General features: G+C 46.6%; 3 protein-coding genes and 1 pseudogene across 4 annotated transcripts; 3 read left to right on the forward strand and 1 right to left on the reverse strand.

The window, feature by feature from the left end:
* The first annotated feature begins 309 nt into the window (after nt 1–309).
* Nucleotides 310–3,143, forward strand: LOC117842517 (aspartyl protease family protein At5g10770). 2 transcript variants are annotated; one of them, XM_034722992.2, is made up of 2 exons: nt 310–571; nt 1,652–3,143. In XM_034722992.2, exons 1-2 carry the CDS (start codon nt 406–408, stop codon nt 2,899–2,901), a joined length of 1,416 nt encoding a protein of 471 aa, XP_034578883.1. In that variant the 5' UTR covers nt 310–405; the 3' UTR covers nt 2,902–3,143. The 2 variants fall into 2 exon arrangements, with proteins under 2 accessions (XP_034578883.1, XP_034578882.1); XM_034722991.2 differs by having other exon boundaries at nt 311–571; nt 1,649–3,143.
* Nucleotides 3,144–3,641: 498 nt separating this feature from the next.
* On the reverse strand, nt 3,642–4,344 carry LOC117842518 (uncharacterized). Its single transcript, XM_034722993.2, has one exon. It carries the CDS (start codon nt 4,233–4,235, stop codon nt 3,864–3,866), a length of 372 nt encoding a protein of 123 aa, XP_034578884.1. The 5' UTR covers nt 4,236–4,344; the 3' UTR covers nt 3,642–3,863.
* A 65-nt stretch (nt 4,345–4,409) lies between these two features.
* LOC117842516 (sodium/hydrogen exchanger 6) lies at nt 4,410–10,018 on the forward strand. The gene is made up of 22 exons (XM_034722989.2): nt 4,410–4,947; nt 5,584–5,635; nt 5,793–5,852; nt 5,932–5,956; nt 6,038–6,123; nt 6,216–6,327; nt 6,466–6,528; nt 6,626–6,645; nt 6,732–6,826; nt 6,949–6,977; nt 7,294–7,325; nt 7,405–7,452; nt 7,525–7,585; nt 7,726–7,823; nt 7,896–7,971; nt 8,079–8,098; nt 8,234–8,331; nt 8,429–8,538; nt 8,777–8,863; nt 9,230–9,333; nt 9,485–9,582; nt 9,750–10,018. The coding sequence occupies exons 1-22, from the start codon at nt 4,743–4,745 to the stop codon at nt 9,797–9,799; spliced, it is 1,629 nt and encodes a 542-aa protein (XP_034578880.1). The 5' UTR covers nt 4,410–4,742; the 3' UTR covers nt 9,800–10,018.
* On the forward strand, nt 10,014–14,802 carry LOC117844307 (heat shock protein 81-1-like; annotated as a pseudogene).
* The last annotated feature ends 1,441 nt before the right edge of the window (nt 14,803–16,243 follow it).

The following is a 16,243-nucleotide window of genomic DNA, read 5'->3' on the forward strand; positions in this document are numbered from 1 at the left end:
GCGGGGGGAAGGCGACGCCGGCCGGCCTCCGACGGTAGTGGCGCGCGCGCGCGGATCGGACGACGACCACGCCTGTCGAGTCGTCGTCGTTGAGCCCCGGCGGGGCGCGCGCGCACTCGCCGCCTCCCCGTCTTCGTCTCGTCCGGCCGGTGCGTCGGTCCGTCGCGCGGTGGCGGCCGTGGGGCCAGTCCGTGGCGCACTGCCTAATTTCCCTTCCACCTCCACGGCCGTAGACTTTGACGCGGTGCGGGCCACGCCACACGACGACGATGCAGCGCTCCGGTAAACCACTATATAATCAGCAGCGCGTCGCTTCGTGGCCATCTCAAGCGCCCCCCATCATCATTGGGGAGTTGGAGTGGTTAGCGACCGAGCGAGTGAAAACAGGTGGCCAGAGAGAGCCTCATGGCATCCGTGGCGCGGCGCGCTGCTCTGCTCCGTGGCAGCTGCCTCGCGGTCGTGCTCGCGCTGGCGGCTCTCGCGTCGGCGGGTGAGAGCAGCGGCGCCCCCGACTGGCACGTCGTGAGCGTCGGCTCGCTGCTGCCGAGCTCAATCTGCGCCGCGGCAACAGGTAGTAGGATTCGTCCGGTCCGCTTTGATTTCTTCTTGCACTGTTGCGTTTTCCCTTTCGTAATGTTTCTCTCTCCCTCTGTTCCTTTTTTGTTTTGAAATAGATCTCTCTCTTTCTTTCTCTAATAAAAAACTAAAGCACGGTAGGTTAGCAGTGCAACGATGCATGGTCTGGAAAAATGGAAATACAGGCTGCACAGCTGATACGAGCCCGCTTAACAGTGACGATTGATCCGTGCCATTTTCTTACTCCTCGTACAAAAGATTGACACGGTAATTTTAAGAACCAAATTTTGGTACCTCCAGCACCGACTTCAGGCTATAATTCCGATACATACTTCTACCTTCCCTAAGGGGATGGACGAAAACCTCTTGCAAAGTTACCAAACAGTATATTTTGTTTGGTCCCATGCATGTTGACATATTTGAAGCTGGGATTTGTCCTTGCCTTAGGATGTTTTTTGTGTGGCCACCATATGGTCGCTGTTCCAGGTGAACACGTCAGGCATAAATGTTGTACTGCGGAATAACAATCCTACAAGTAATTCCCAGTGCTGTTTAACTTCCTAGAGATTACGAGTCAATCTAGTACGCGTCAGCCACTGGGAGCAGATTAGCTAGCTTAGCTTTATGCCAAAGTCAATAAAGGGAAGGCATTTTGACAAGCAGGCCGTAGGGCACTAAAGGAAGGCATTTTGACGAGCTGGCTGTGTAGTAGGGCACATTTGCACTACCACCCACCGCAGTTAGGTACACAAGATAATAGTCGTGGAAAAGAATGCACCGTGCATGAAGCGACAACAGTCGCACAAGAGAATTTCTTGATGTGACCATCCAACTGTAGAACATGCATGCGCTCCCAAGAAATTTCAGCCACAAATTTTATGTCGTTGGGTGCCTTGATAGCTGAGGCAATGATGAGGCCGTCTCTAAGCTAGCCCTGATAAGAACTCAAAACGTATCGTGTAACAGCTCAAACATTCTCTTGAGATGATGAAATAATGTACGATGGAAACAAATTCAAAAGTAGTCACCCCGCCAAAAACCTGCTAATTCTGTCGTTCGCGATGTCTTGCAGCAGCGTCCAACTCGTCGGCTCTCAGCGTCGTGCACCGGCACGGGCCGTGCTCGCCGCTGCTGGCTCGGGTGGGCGGCGCGCCGTCCCACGCGGAGATCCTGGACCGGGACCAGGACAGGGTCGACTCCATACACCACAGGCACAGGGGCTCCGGCGCCGCGCCGGGGATCAACCCGGCCCGCGCCTCCAAGGGCGTGTCGCTGCCGGCGCACAGGGGCCTGTCCCTCGGCACGGGCAACTACATCGTCTCCGTCGGCCTCGGGACGCCGAGGAAGGACTTCTCGGTGGTGTTCGACACCGGCAGCGACCTGTCGTGGGTGCAGTGCAAGCCCTGCAAGGACTGCTACGAGCAGCAGGACCCGCTCTTCGACCCGGCGCAGTCGTCCACGTACGCCGCCGTGCCCTGCGGCGACCCGCACTGCCGCGGGCTCGACTCGTCGACCTGCGCGTCGGGCAACAGGTGCCGGTACCAGGTCGTCTACGGCGACCAGTCACAGACCGACGGCAATCTCGTGCGCGACACGCTGGTGCTGGGGCCCTCCGACGCGCTCCAGGGGTTCGTCTTCGGGTGCGGCGACGACGACTCCGGGCTGTTCGGCAAGGCCGACGGGCTCGTTGGCCTCGGCCGGGCCAAGGTCTCGCTGACCTCGCAGGCGGCGGCAAAGTACGGCGCGGGGTTCTCATACTGCCTGCCCTCGTCGTCGAGCTCCGCGGGGTACCTGTCCCTCGGCGGCGCCGCGCCGTCCAACGCGCAGTTCACGGCGATGGTGGCGCGCAGCGACACGCCATCGTTCTACTACCTCGACCTCGTCGCCATCAAGGTGGCCGGCCGGACGGTCAGCATCCCCGCGGCCGTGCTCAAGGCGCCTGGCACGGTGATCGACTCGGGAACCGTGATCACCCGCCTCCCGGACACCGCGTACAGGGCGCTCCGGTCGTCGTTCGCGGGGTTCATGCGCAGGTACAAGCGGGCGCCCGCGCTGTCCCTCCTGGACACGTGCTACGACTTCACCGGGCACAGGACGGTGCAGATCCCATCGGTGGCGCTGGTGTTCTCCGGCGGCGTCACCGTGAGCCTCGACTTCAGCGGGGTGCTGTACGTGTCCAAGGTGTCGCAGGCGTGCCTGGCGTTCGCGTCCAACGGCGACGACACCAGCATCGGCATCCTCGGGAACACGCAGCAGAAGACGTTCGCCGTGGTCTACGACGTGGCCAACCAGAAGATCGGGTTCGGCGCCAAGGGCTGCACCTGATCCTCCTGATCGGGCGGAGTAGTCTCTAGCCGAAATCTACGCGGCGCACGTTCGCCACCGGTGATTTGGTAGCACGATTCCTACACGATAATACAGGGCAAATTGGTGATCACGCGAGCTGTAATGCGATACTGAACCCGAAAACTCTGCAGAGACACGCGCGTGCTCTCCTCCCTTTCCTTTCCCCTCGCCGGTATCGAAGGTCAGCGCTGCAGCCCCCTTTCCTTGTTTTTGTTTCCCCATATCCCCGGTGTTCAATTTGCTCGCCGCCCGGCCGTCCGCCGGGGCCGCCCCTATAAACTTGCTGCCCCCAACTAATCCCACTCCGTCGGCATTCACAAGTCGATCCCAAACACAAACAGATTTCATCCTCACACCAATCTTGCCGTCTCGGCGCAATGAAGGCGCTCAATGTGACAATGTCCTAGCTTCATGGTGCTTGCGCTGCCTCCACTGCGCGATCGGGTCGTCCTCCTAGGTGGTAATGCACTCTGCCGCCGCGGCCGCTCCGAGGAGCTCCCTCGAGGCCATGCTCGAGACGATAAGGAAGCGCGACGTGCAGGCCGAGGACGCCGTGCCTTTCCTTCCGCCGTTGCCAGCGCGGCCGAGATGCCGTGTCCGGCCGCCCACTCCAAAGCGACGATCACAGCCTCCTGGGTTCAAGCTTGGAAATGGCGGCGGCGTAGGTTCGGGTACCGTGCCAGTTGATGACAAAGCAGGTGTTGATACGGGCGGCGCCACCATATCCGCAGGCGGGGCGGCCGGACACTCAGTAACTTCAGTAAATCTTTCCTTTTCAAGTTTGGCCTTATCAAATTTTAGTCGCAAGCCTGTTTATTCTTTATTCTTAGTTTCTTACACACTGAAAAACAGAGACACTGATCAACACGCTCTCGTTCATGCCTGTGCATCAAGCCAAAAAACGCGCGCGCGCACAAAACACCAGGCCAAGCTAAAGCTAGCTACGGCACGCCGTGGCGGTTGACGACGTCCGTGGACGCGTCCCCGTGGCGGCGGCCGGCGTCGACCTTCCCTCCTCCCAGATCTCGCTGCGGCTGGACGTCGTCCTGTCGCTTCGGCTTCGCCACGGGGACGGCGGTGCCCGGGACGGTGGGAGCGTCGGTGCCGGAGCCGCCGTGGGGCACGTCGGAGACCGGGAGGTGGCCCTGCGCGCCGTAGCCGCGCATCTTGTAGTCCTCCAGGCCATCGTACTGCACGTACGGGCTCGTCTCCGTCGGGAGCTGCACCGTGTCGGCACCCTCCTTGGCGCCGGCAGCCGCGGCCTTGCGCTCCCGCCGCTCCTTGGTCGCTTCCATTGCCGTGGGCTGCTGCATAGCTTGTTTCTTCTTTTCGCTCTTGTGGATCAGGTGCTCGCTCGCTCGATCCTTTGTGATGCCAACACGGCGAAGTCGCGCCACGATTTATAACGCGCTGTCACGTGAGTTAGGAACCTAGAGCTGCGCGCCATGGCCACCTCGCGAGTTCGCGGAGCGACGTGGCGCACTCCTTGCACACGTGCCCTGCGGCGATCGGGACACGGCTGGAGGGCCCAAGGCCCGTCTTTCTTCCCGCCATGTTATCGGGGCCCACAACCGACTCCTCGATCCAGTCCGTCAGGCCAGCAGGAAACGCATCCGTGACCGTCCGTCGCCGCCTCCCCCTCCTTGCCTGCCTCTCCGTTCGGTTGGGTCCAGTCTCCAGTCCGCAACGGAAGGAGAGGAGGTGTCGACCGCGTCACCGCCGAGGGAAAACCGCACGAACCCGAGGCGGACGAATCGTCGGAGAGGGAGGGGGCAGGGGCACGCGCGGAGGAGCTTCGAGAACGAAGGCGTGGGGAATTAATGGCGACCGGGGCTGCCGCGGCGGCGGCGCCTCACGTGGTGGCCTCGGCCACGGGATCGCCGGGGACGGTGGAGGAGCAGCAGGCGGCGGGGGTCGGCATCCTGCTTCAGATATCGATGCTCGTGCTCTCGTTCGTGCTCGGGCACGTCCTCCGCCGCCGCAAGTTCTACTACCTCCCCGAGGCCAGCGGCTCCCTCCTCATCGGTGCGTACGCTCGCCACCTTGATCCTCTCGGAGGCTTTTGCAAATATGCAAATGTCTTGTTATTAGATTTTCGAAATGCCCTTCCCAAAAAAAAGGATTTTCGAAATGTCGACCAGCACACTTGGAGCTAGGTTTTGCAAATCCTAATCATGGGGACATATATAGCTAACTGTCGCCGGGATCATCGCATCGTGGATGATGGCACCGTGCTGTTTGAGCTCTCTGCTTGGTGGAAAGTTGAGGGCGAATCGGTTGGGGTTTGGTGATGTTTAGTTCGGGGATGACAAGTTACGACGTGGAGCGTTCGACCAAAGCTAATGTTCAGCTGGCATAGGAGACCATTCTTTTTTTTCCCCTGAGAGCGAGTGCCAGCAAATGAGATCTTAGCCCTTCGATTCCACTATCATGGCGAGTCAATGCCTATGATTTGTCTGGGCTAGCAAATGAGCCTGCACATCGGCATTATATAGACTTTAGTTTTTGTATACTGTACGAATTATGAGGACCTCTAGGAAAACCTCCTGTTTTGTTCTTTTCGATAATCAATATAGTGAAACTGTTATACAATGCAAGTTTCTTTTCGGATTGCACTGTGTGTTGAGAAATGAGAAATCATTTAATACCTTTTTGTGTCAGGGATGATTGTTGGAGGGCTTGCTAACATATCAAACACTCAGAAAAGCACCAGGTCTATATGCTACATCTTTCTTATTCCTTTTGGTAGAAAAATGAACTGCAACCCCCCCCCCCCCCCACCCACCCACACACACACAAAAAAACGTCATTGCTGTTAGTTTTTTTAACACCACTTGATGTTTGTTCTCTTTCTTTCTTTGTTAATTCAGGAGATGGTTTAATTTTCGGGAGGACTTCTTCCTTCTCTTCTTACTGCCTCCAATTATATTATATCCTTGATTGTATTCTGCTTTTGTTTCTTAATTGCTTCTTGTGAAGTTTGCCATGTTTTACTTGACTGCATCTTACCCAGTCCGGATTCAGCTTAGCACCAGTAAGTGTTGGATTCTTGAGCCCCTTAGTTGCTTAGTGTCCGGCACAGTTAATCATACTATAATTATCTTTTCTTTTGTAGAAACCATTCTTTTCGAACTTTGGTGCTATCATAACATTCGCAATCATAGGGACCTTCATTGCCTCAATAGTTACAGGTCTTCTAGTGTAAGAACCATTTCTATTGCCTTTATACGTATTCCCTTCTATTTCTTCCATTGACAAATGAAAAGTAATCTAATTAGCACTTCTTGTGGCAGCTACCTTGGTGGGTTATTATACATTATCTACAGGCTCCCACTGGTTGAGTGTATGATGTTTGGCGCTCTTGTGTCAGCAACTGATCCTGTAACAGTTTTGTCTATATTTCAGGTTTTTGTCACCGCTTCTCAAATAGTACTCAAAAGAATGTGTAATGCTTTACTTCTATATTGAAACAAATGACTACATATTGCTTATATCTACTGCTATCTTGAAAGAAACAATTACGTAATGTTTATGGAATTCCAGGAACTTGGCACCGATACAAATCTCTATGCACTGGTTTTTGGAGAATCAGTTCTAAATGATGCTGTATGCAGAAACTTTTCCTTACTTAATACCTTTTGTTAAATTAGTTCTACTCATGCTTACATAATTCTCTCTGCCCTTCTATGGTCTATCAATTAAGGTGGCTATATCCTTGTACAGGTGTGGATGTGATTTCCTAGACACATTTGTCTTTCGTGCTTTTTTAATCTTCCAATAATCCTATTTTAAATAGCTTTAGTTTTCAGGACTATGGCAACTATGAGGACACACCCTTCTGGACAGAACTTTTTCCTTGTAATTCTAAGGTTTCTTGAGAATTTTGTCGGATCAATGTCATCAGGTATTTCATAGCACTTTGTTCATCTTATTGAGATTATTCCCTCTTTACTATTTTTATAATTGTCTGTAAACATTTGTATATTGCTTCGTGTTTTATGTTTGAATGACCTTTTTCTCATGTAGGCATTGGTGTTGGACTCATTTCTGCTCTCATATCCTTTATCTAACTTTACTTCATGAAAACAAACATGATTAGTCATGAAAGCTGCGAGGGAGGTTTGGTTTCTTTCATAATCCTGGTTCAACAATCACGCTCATTAGGAGATTTGCCTTATAGTGGAAGAAAGCTGAAGGTCCCCTGAATGGGGCCGAGGGCTTGTGCACTGCGAGAGTCTGCACTAGATCTTGAACTTCCCCCAAAATTTTACAACTTTGCTTTAAAGAAAAGCTTCTTGCACCATATAAATGCATTTTTTGTACCTTTGCCAAGTCATATCTCAACATTGCTACTCCTTAATTCAATCAAACCTCTTCAAGTATGCAGCACTGGGCGTTGAGAAGTAAGTAAAAGCTGGCACATGTAATTTGTCTGAAACTGGTGCTCATCACATGGACAACTAAATTTTATATGATTTTCAGCCTTCATAATCTGGAGAGTTGCTTGTTTGTGCTTTTCCCATACTTCTCGTAAGCCTTTGAACTTCTTTTAGTTTTATGTTTCACTTAAAGGTTTCTATTAGTTACCTCCATTTGTACTAGGTACATGCTAGCTGAAGGCATTGGTCTATCCGGCATTGTTTCTATTCTCTTCACTGGTATTGTAAGTTCAACTCTGCAATGTTGTCTTGAATCCTGTTTGACTCAGAAACGTTTCCATTCATCTTCTGAGTTTGCTGCAAAATTCAAGTTTAGTAACCAGTTTTACTTACTGGATTGCTTAGTAAAGAATTTTACTTCCAGGTGATGAAGAGATACACATTCTCAAACTTATCAGAAGATTCTCAGCGTTTTACAGCTCGCTTTTTTCATCTTCTTTCATCACTAGCAGAAGCTTTTGTGTAAGCCAGACTATATTTCAGCTTGCATATGCAAACAACTCTAGATGATGAGTTGATTGTGCTTCTATGCAGGTTCATATACATGGGATTTGATATTGCAATGGAACGTCAAAGCTGGTCACATATTGGATTCATATTTTTCTCAATTGTATCCTTCCATTGGATTAAACCACCAAACCTCCACTTCACACTATTTCATGAAATATGTTTCCATTCTGTTGCTTCCTTAATCTCTTATTTGTCAATGACATGCAGATCTTCATACTACTTGCAAGGTATCGAGCTGATTGAAATATTTCCGCCACTCTTTGCTTCGGTTTGGGTTGTGTGTCATTGCTGAATATTTTCTCTGTGTTTATGCTGGTTAGCTATATTACATTCTCTGCTTCTCATCTCCTTTCATTTTGAAGGGCTGCAAATGTCTTCTCTTGTGCATACATACTTAATTTGGCACGACCGCCACATTGCCAAATACCTAGGCAATATCAGCAGGCTCTTTGGTATAGTGGTATGTGTGCCATAAATTTTGTTCTCTTTTGATGAATCTGCCATAAACTCTCATTATATTTTTCATGCTTCTAAATACTGATGCTTTGCTTATTCAGGGCTTAGAGGAGCTATGGCTTTTGCCCTCGCTCTTCAGTCTGTTCATGATCTTCCTGATGGACATGGCGAGACAATTTTCACTGCTACCACGTCTATTGTTGTTCTAACTGTAAGTTGCTGGATGTAATTCTTTCCCCGGTATATCAAAATGAACCCAGAATGTCCATATGGAAATGATTTGTATGGTATGCCTCTGAATTTTGTGATCCTACAACAACATAAGGCCTTGCCTCAAATGCAAGAATTTTGCTTGATTCGAACTGAATTGGTTCCTGTGGAATTATTTCAAAATTCCTACTAAGATCCTCCAGACAAGCCATAAATAACTCTGGCATGGTATATTTAAGGTACTTCTTATTGGAGGCTCAACTGGAACGATGCTTGAAGCCCTAAAAGTAGTTGGAGACAGCAACCGTTATCATCAACTGTATGAGGCAAGTTCTTTTGCAGTGTGGAACAATGATAAAGCAGTTTTGTTCTTTTGTGATGCACTGTAACCTTAATGTCAAATGAAAAATGGTACTAGAAAAGCTATACCCACATGTCCACATTGCATTCTTTGCACTTCCCCGCTTGTAGTGGTCCTCTAAATAAATGCACCCTATGTGTCATCTTTAGAGAATTTTACAAACATGTCAGGAGCTGTAATCACCATGGAGTGGTTTTATTCTAATGCTTACAAGCGGATCATTGATGTTGTTGAAGGCCATATGTTCAAGTTTTTACTTGTATTCATATTTCAATAACATGAGGATTTCAGGTGGCTTGTGTAATATAATTGGCTTGCTTGCTAAATGCAGGAGAATTCTGATGGCAACGACCCTGGTTACATGGGACAAAATTATGATGAAGGACCGTCCACTTCAAGCAAATTCAAATCGAAACTTAGAGATCTAAGGAGAAGGTGAACTAATTAGCTCCTATTATTAAAATACTGTTTCTCTTGTTTGTTTTTTTACTTGAGGAACATTTGGTTATTGATTGATTGCATTAACCTATTACAACGGAGCAATTTCTTCTTCTCACTCCGGTGTACTTCAATTTCTCTTTTGCAGCACTACATCTTTTGCTTTATTGGACAAAATTTACCTTACTCCCATTTTCACCTCGCAAAATGGGGACGGCAATGATGACACACCAGATAACAGTCCCAGTAAGAGAACTAGTCCCTATAGCTTAGATATGCTTTCCCTAAAGAGGCCTAAGATCAGAATTTGCTCACTTTATTCCCATTCCATGTTCTCCAGCATCTACAAAGTGGACCCGTATTAAGTCAATTTTTCCTTGTGGACTAACTATAACTCTTGGATGCAAATGCAGATAAAGAATTGTCGATATCTAGAAGTCCTAGTGATTTGGAGGGGACATAAGTGATGGCTGCAGATATGAAGTGGTCATCTTCCAAGAATCTATACAGTACCTTTCTCCGTGACCAAAAGTCAGAAAGTGCAATCAGACATTTGGGCAGACCTTGAGCTAAAATTAAGATAGTTCAACATAGGATTATGTACTAGAGTTAAACATATGTGGAATCCACCGGACTTGTAATTATATTCCGGCCCGTTCCAGATGAAATTTTGTGCGATGCATCTGCGTTCTTGTGCACCTGCACCAGTTGCAGGTTCCTCGAAATTGAATCTGTCCAGATTTCAAAATCACACTGAACCCTTCCATATCCTGTTGGACCAGCGCTGGTTGCAGGATGCGATGTTCCCTCCCCCCCCCCCCCCCCCCCCCCCCCCGCCCCCCCCCCCCCCCTGAAATTCCGTATCTCGAATAGACCCTCAAAATACGTCTTTTTTCAACATTTCAACTGAGAAAGAAATTTCTGATGACGAGGATGAGGAAGAGAAGAAGGATACTGAGGAGGGCAAAGTTGAGGATGTTGATGACGGCAAGGTCTTTGATTAACAAGCAGAAGCCCATCTGGATGAGGAAGCCAGAAGAGATCACATAGGAGGAGTATGCTGCCTTCTACAAGAGCTTGAAAAATGACTGGGAGGAGCATCTGGCTGTGAAGCACTTCTCTCTGGAGGGTCAGCTGGAGTTCAAGGCTGTCCTTTTGTTCCAAAGAGGGTCCCCTTTGAGCTCTTCGACACCAGGAAGAAGCAGAACAATATCAAGCTATATGTGCGCAGGGTGTTCATCATGGACACCTGTGAGGAGCTGATCCCTGAATGGCTGAGCTTCGTGAAGGGGATTGTTGACTCTGAGGACCTTCACCTCAACATCTCACCTGAGACGCTCTAGTAGAACAAGATCTTGAAGGTTATCCGGAAGAACCTTGTGAAGAAGTGCGTTGAGCTCTTCTTTGAATCTATTAATAGTGTTAAAAAAAGCTATCACATTCGCTGAGAGGGTCTAGAAATTTGCTTGTTAATCGAAAAAAGAGAAAAATATACACCGTCGGATTTTATGAACATCTACGGTCAAGACTAATCCAAAAATCCATGTCAAATATAACTAATAAATATATTTGGAAGGCTACTAATTGGAAAGTGAATGAAATAGATAAATAAAGAAAAAAAATCAAGTTCGTGTGACTTCGGAGTTGGCATGTTTCACGTATAAAATCAAGCAAATTACAATGCTACGTATTGGAAAGTGAATGAAATAGATAAATAAAGAAAAAACCATCATGTTCATGTGACTTTAGAATTAGCATGTTTCACGTATAGGAAAAAAACAAAACTATTTATCGTAGGTCCAATCCAAAGGGATTTATTTCTCTTTTAAACTTTCCATGATTCCAGAATCCAACTTTGATAAGACATTAAATGGGATGCAAATAAAGTTATATTAGGAAACAAATGTTTCTGGACCAGACTCGGTGTCGCGATGAAATCGATCATAGGCTCGGCATCATCAATGCATATAGTAGATAATAGAAGACTAGAAAGAAGATGGAGGCATCAACCTGCGAGAAGCCGAGAACATATTAGGGCCCCTAATCAAGGCATCATTCCTTACATCACCATGACGCCCCTCCGTCCGCCCAGCACCTTGATTGTCAAATGTCATGGCTCCAGCATGTCAAGAGCAGACTTCTTGGAATTTATGATGATCTAATAGTCTTGTTAATCTAAAGATTCAATACAAAATACAATTACTAAATAGCTGAATTTGGAATTTAAAAGAAATACCAATATGGCAATAGGACTTGGACTCCTATTGCCATGTCCGTTGGTTTTTTTATAATCCTATTGGGATAACTATAAGATTCACTATCACGTATCTAATATGTCAATTGGAGCAAATTCTAACATCTCTATAAATGAAAGGAAATCTAGAAAGAAAAATCTAAACTATTATAGATACGACGACAGGAAAGAAGATCTTCATCGGCTTATCAGCTTAGTTGAGGAACAAAAAGAAAATCAATGTTTGAACTAGAAAAAACCCGTTTCGGTCCCCACAATTTCTTTTCAATGAGAGGTCGAGATAAAATAAGAGATTGATATTATAAAATTACCATTAGCTTGGAGCCCGGTACCCACTGCAGTAGCTTGGAGGAGGGGGGAGTGGTAGTGTACTTTAGAGGAGACAAAGTCCCCGTCGTTGCCACTGCATTTCGCGCCCATGCTCGCCGTCGTGGCTCGCGTCCACGCTTGCCATGGCAGCCTGGCGCCTGTGCCCATTGCCACCGCCGCCGTCGGCGCCACCCGGCCCGCTCCTTGTGCGCCGCCGCAGATCCTCACTGCTAGTGAGGGGCGAGTGAAGGGGAGGAGGGGCAGCAAATCGAGCGGAGTGGGACGGGACAGGGTGAGATAGAGATAGGGAAGGAGATGCAAGCGGAGGGGATTGGAGGTGGGGAGGGAGAGGTGCGTAGGCGGAGATAGAAGGGAGGAGAGGGAGGCTAGCGGAGAGAAGGGGATGGATGTGGGTAAGATATCGAAAGGATACGGTTCACAGATGGGTTATACCACGAATCGGGATGAGAACCTATTCCAATTTTCACCACGGGTTCGTGGATGGAACCAGCGGTGATGTACATTTTCACCACTGGTTTGAACCTCCACTACACCTAGCTACTCACAAACCAACGGTGAAAACGTATCACCACCTGTTTGTATCAAATGGCCAGTGATGATCCCTTTGTGATAATCTATATATAGTAGTGATCATCGACCATCATCATTGCAGCCAGCTTCACTGACACGTGTCCACATTGAGAGAGGATCACCGTGACCAGCGCAACAATCACCTTGCGATGGGTTAAATTTTTTCATGTGCTACGACAGAGCAAGATAGGACAAACTATGTATGCAATAGTATACTATTGTTTGCTGTTGAATTTTGTCGCCACTAGCACGTAGGGCTACGCTAACAGCCTTAACTACGTGCTACGCTAACAGCCTTAACTAGACTAATGAGAAAAATTATACAACCAACTCGTCTGCGCCCCCCCCAACTCACCGGTTCACCGTAGTTGTTGCCTGTGATTGGACGGTAGGGCGCTAGCAGGAGACAGAGAAGATCTCAATTTGATGGAATAGTGGTTGGATCCAGCAGCATAGTGGATGATCCGGTGGAGCAAGTTGAGTGCCGCAACACCGACCACAAAGGTGGCAAATCCAAATTAATCATATCAAATAGTGAAGGAAATCGATATTTGGCATGCGTGCCATAGCATGCTGCATATAAAGTCCGACGAGAGGAAACAACAGTCACAATTAAGGATGTTTTTGGTGACCACAATATAGCAGGAAACGCTCCTTCAGAGCAGAAGCAAGAGAGAGAGAGAGGTAATAGGCACAAAAACTAACGATATAGATTGGTACCCACAACAACGTATTTTACTTACCTAAGGGCAAAGTTTGTAATGGGAAAAAGGTGCAACAACCATAAGACAAAATGGGATCATGTATCTAAAAAAACATAAGACAAACAGAAATGTACATCACAAATAAAAAATCTAAAAAATATTTATTCATGTGAAAAATGTATAAATCTTTACCGGTAAATACCAAAAAACATGTTTATATCTAAGGTATTACCTTTTCTCTTTAATTCATGTTTAAAAAGATACGTTAGAAAATATGACAATAAAATATATGATAATATCTTGGTCTGTTACGAGATGGCATGACTAAATACAATTATTTATATCTATTTATTTTGAAAAAAAGCATAAAAAGCTAGTTATCCGTGCTATTTGCGCGAGCCATGCTAAGAACAATAAATTCTACGAGGCCTTCTCCAAAAACCTGAAGCTTGGCATCCAGGAGGACTCCCAGAACAGGAACAAGATTGCTGAGCTACTGAGGTACCACTCCACCAAGAGCGGTGATGAGCTGACCAGCCTGAAGGACTACGTCACCAGGATGGAGGAGGGACAGAATGACATCTACTACATCACTGGTGAGAACAAGAAGGCTGTGGAGAACTTTCCGGGCTACGTCGGGGGTGTTTGTTTCTTTAGCAACTCCTAAAATTCCTGTCACATCGAATGTTTAGATACTCATTAGGAGTATTAAATATAGGCTAACTACAAAACTAATTATATGGACGGAGACTAATTTGCGAGACGAATCTATTAAGTCTAATTAGTCCATGATTTGACAATGTGATGCTACAGTAAACATGTGCTAATGATGAATTAATTAGGCTTAATAGATTCGTCTCGTGAATTAGCCTCCATCTGTGTAATTAGTTTTATAATTAGCTCATGTTTAATCCTCCTAATTAGCCTCCGAATATTCGATGTGACATAAATTTTAGTCAGGACTAAAGATCCAAACGCCCCCGAAGTTCTGTACATGGTTGATGCCATTGATGAGTACGCTGTCGGTCAGCTCAAGGAGTTTGAGGGCAAGAAGCTTGTCTCTGCCACCAAGGAGGGTCTGAAGCTTGATGAGACAGGGGACGAGAAGAAGAGGAAGGAGGAGCTTAAGGAGAAGTTTGAGGGGCTCTGCAAGGTCATCAAGGAGGTGCTGGGAATGTAAAAGATGAGCAAAAAGCTTCACACAAGCCACACACGAACACAGGTAATTCGATGATGGGATGAAGCAACCAGGCCCCTTCCGCCCGGTCGTTCTACAGTCGCGGACTTCGTGCTTGGCTTGCATGTCTGTCTCAGACGCGTGTTCAGTGTAACAAAGTACATGTCTTTTACAAACTTCTTTTTGTAAGGGTTTGTATCTAGTTGCTTCTTTAATACAAATATACCTTCTTTTTTTAAAAAAACACTAGGAGCCAGTACAAGATGAAGCGGGACTGGCGAATTTTCTTGATGTGCCGGCCGGCAACTCAAATGCGTCCATTAAGCGTCCAAAGATCAAAGAAAAACAGCATATTGTCTAAAGCAGAGTAGACCTTGCTGGCTTGCTACATCCTGACACTGTGTGTGAACTCTGTTGCAATCAAGCATATATGGTTTTGTCAAATAGGACATCATGCAATAATATAAAAATTTTTGTGCTCCTCAGTCCTCACCAGGTGGACCAGTACGACAAAATTCAATAATACATGTATTATAACACGTGGTATTCCCTGTTGGCATGCCTTATTATTTGGACACGTGTAAGGGATAAGCATTAACAAACTCATTTTGAAGTAAATGAGTACTTATGTGCTAGAAAATGGCAATTTCAGGAGTGAACAGAAATTCTGAGATCACACCAGCGAATTTTTTCATTCGATATGGCCGGGAAATATCTCACAACCATAGCAAGTCGCCCAGTCTAAGCACTTTCCAGGTGATTCTCAAACGTTTCAGTTCCATACAGCTTGCATTGCAGTCATGCAAAGGCAAACCTTCAGAAATAAATTAGAAGCAACAATTACGTTAATTGTTAAGAACAGTGAAGATGTGTCATTTATTATAAGATTCTTACAGTGAACAAGCTTTTCTAGCTGATCTTCCGCCTGCTTGTCTACAACTCAAATCCTCGGATGCTTATGTTCAGAGAATAAAGAATAGAGCTCATTGTCCAATGCAGAGCATAGCTAAATATATCCTCATACTGTTTGTGATTACTACTGCAATCAATCATCAATGAAGTCATCGACGACATACCAAATTTTACTATGGCACTGTCTATGTGCTAAAAATAGAATTTGGGCTCCTGCCCACGTGGACTAATAATACAATTCAATAGTACATACATTCCATGACCTATTCCATGTTGTCATTCCTTGTATTTGGAGTTTTGGGCCAAAGTAAGGATAAAAATAGGAGGACCATTTTCAAGTCTTAAGGAGTTCAATTCATGCTACAAAATTACAAAGTTTAACAGTAACAGAAAACTGAATATATGCAACAGAATTATGCCATGTTACATGCCCAGAAAACGTATCCTCATACAAAGTCCAAATTGCCTGTTGAGTCTTTGGGTGGCTAACCACATATCACTCCCACACTTAACAGTGATGCAAAGGCAAACCTTCAGAAAACAAGTTTAAGGCAATAGGCAGGGAGAAATAAAAGAAAATATTGTTAAGAGTTGATTATACGAATTTCTCAAAATCTAGGAGGCTTCCACTTGTCAAGCATTTCACTGTCCTCCAATATAAAATAATGTAAGGGCAAGAGACAGTAAGAAGTACACAACAACGATGCAAGGACATCGAAGAAACCTATACTTTGGACGTTCTGTTTCTAGGTATCATCCTTTATGCAGTACAAACAAGCAGTGGATGTCCTATGGAGTCCCTACTTCACTTGGACTTTCAACACAATCACAATGTGCCAGACACAGGTAATGACAAAAATTCATAGTTGCATACTACCATCCACATTTTTCTTGTCACAATTCCAAATAACTCTTCATATACTCCGCTACGGACTATGTGGTGTTCCAAATCTAAACAAG

This window comes from Setaria viridis, chromosome 2, assembly GCF_005286985.2.
Source record: "Setaria viridis chromosome 2, Setaria_viridis_v4.0, whole genome shotgun sequence".
Classification (NCBI taxonomy): Eukaryota; Viridiplantae; Streptophyta; class Magnoliopsida; order Poales; family Poaceae; genus Setaria; species Setaria viridis.

Bases quoted from the DNA above. Each gene is read 5' to 3' on its own strand.
- LOC117842518 (XM_034722993.2), bottom strand. From the start codon at position 4,235: ATGCAGCAGCCCACGGCAATGGAAGCGACCAAGGAGCGGCGGGAGCGC.
- LOC117842517 (XM_034722991.2), top strand. From the start codon at position 406: ATGGCATCCGTGGCGCGGCGCGCTGCTCTGCTCCGTGGCAGCTGCCTC. The intron at 572-1,648 runs GTAGTAGGATTC...GATGTCTTGCAG, and splicing joins AATCTGCGCCGCGGCAACAG to CAGCGTCCAACTCGTCGGCT.
- LOC117842516 (XM_034722989.2), top strand. From the start codon at position 4,743: ATGGCGACCGGGGCTGCCGCGGCGGCGGCGCCTCACGTGGTGGCCTCG. The intron at 6,529-6,625 runs GTATGCAGAAAC...CTATCAATTAAG, and splicing joins AATCAGTTCTAAATGATGCT to GTGGCTATATCCTTGTACAG. The intron at 7,326-7,404 runs GTAAGTAAAAGC...TATGATTTTCAG, and splicing joins GCAGCACTGGGCGTTGAGAA to CCTTCATAATCTGGAGAGTT.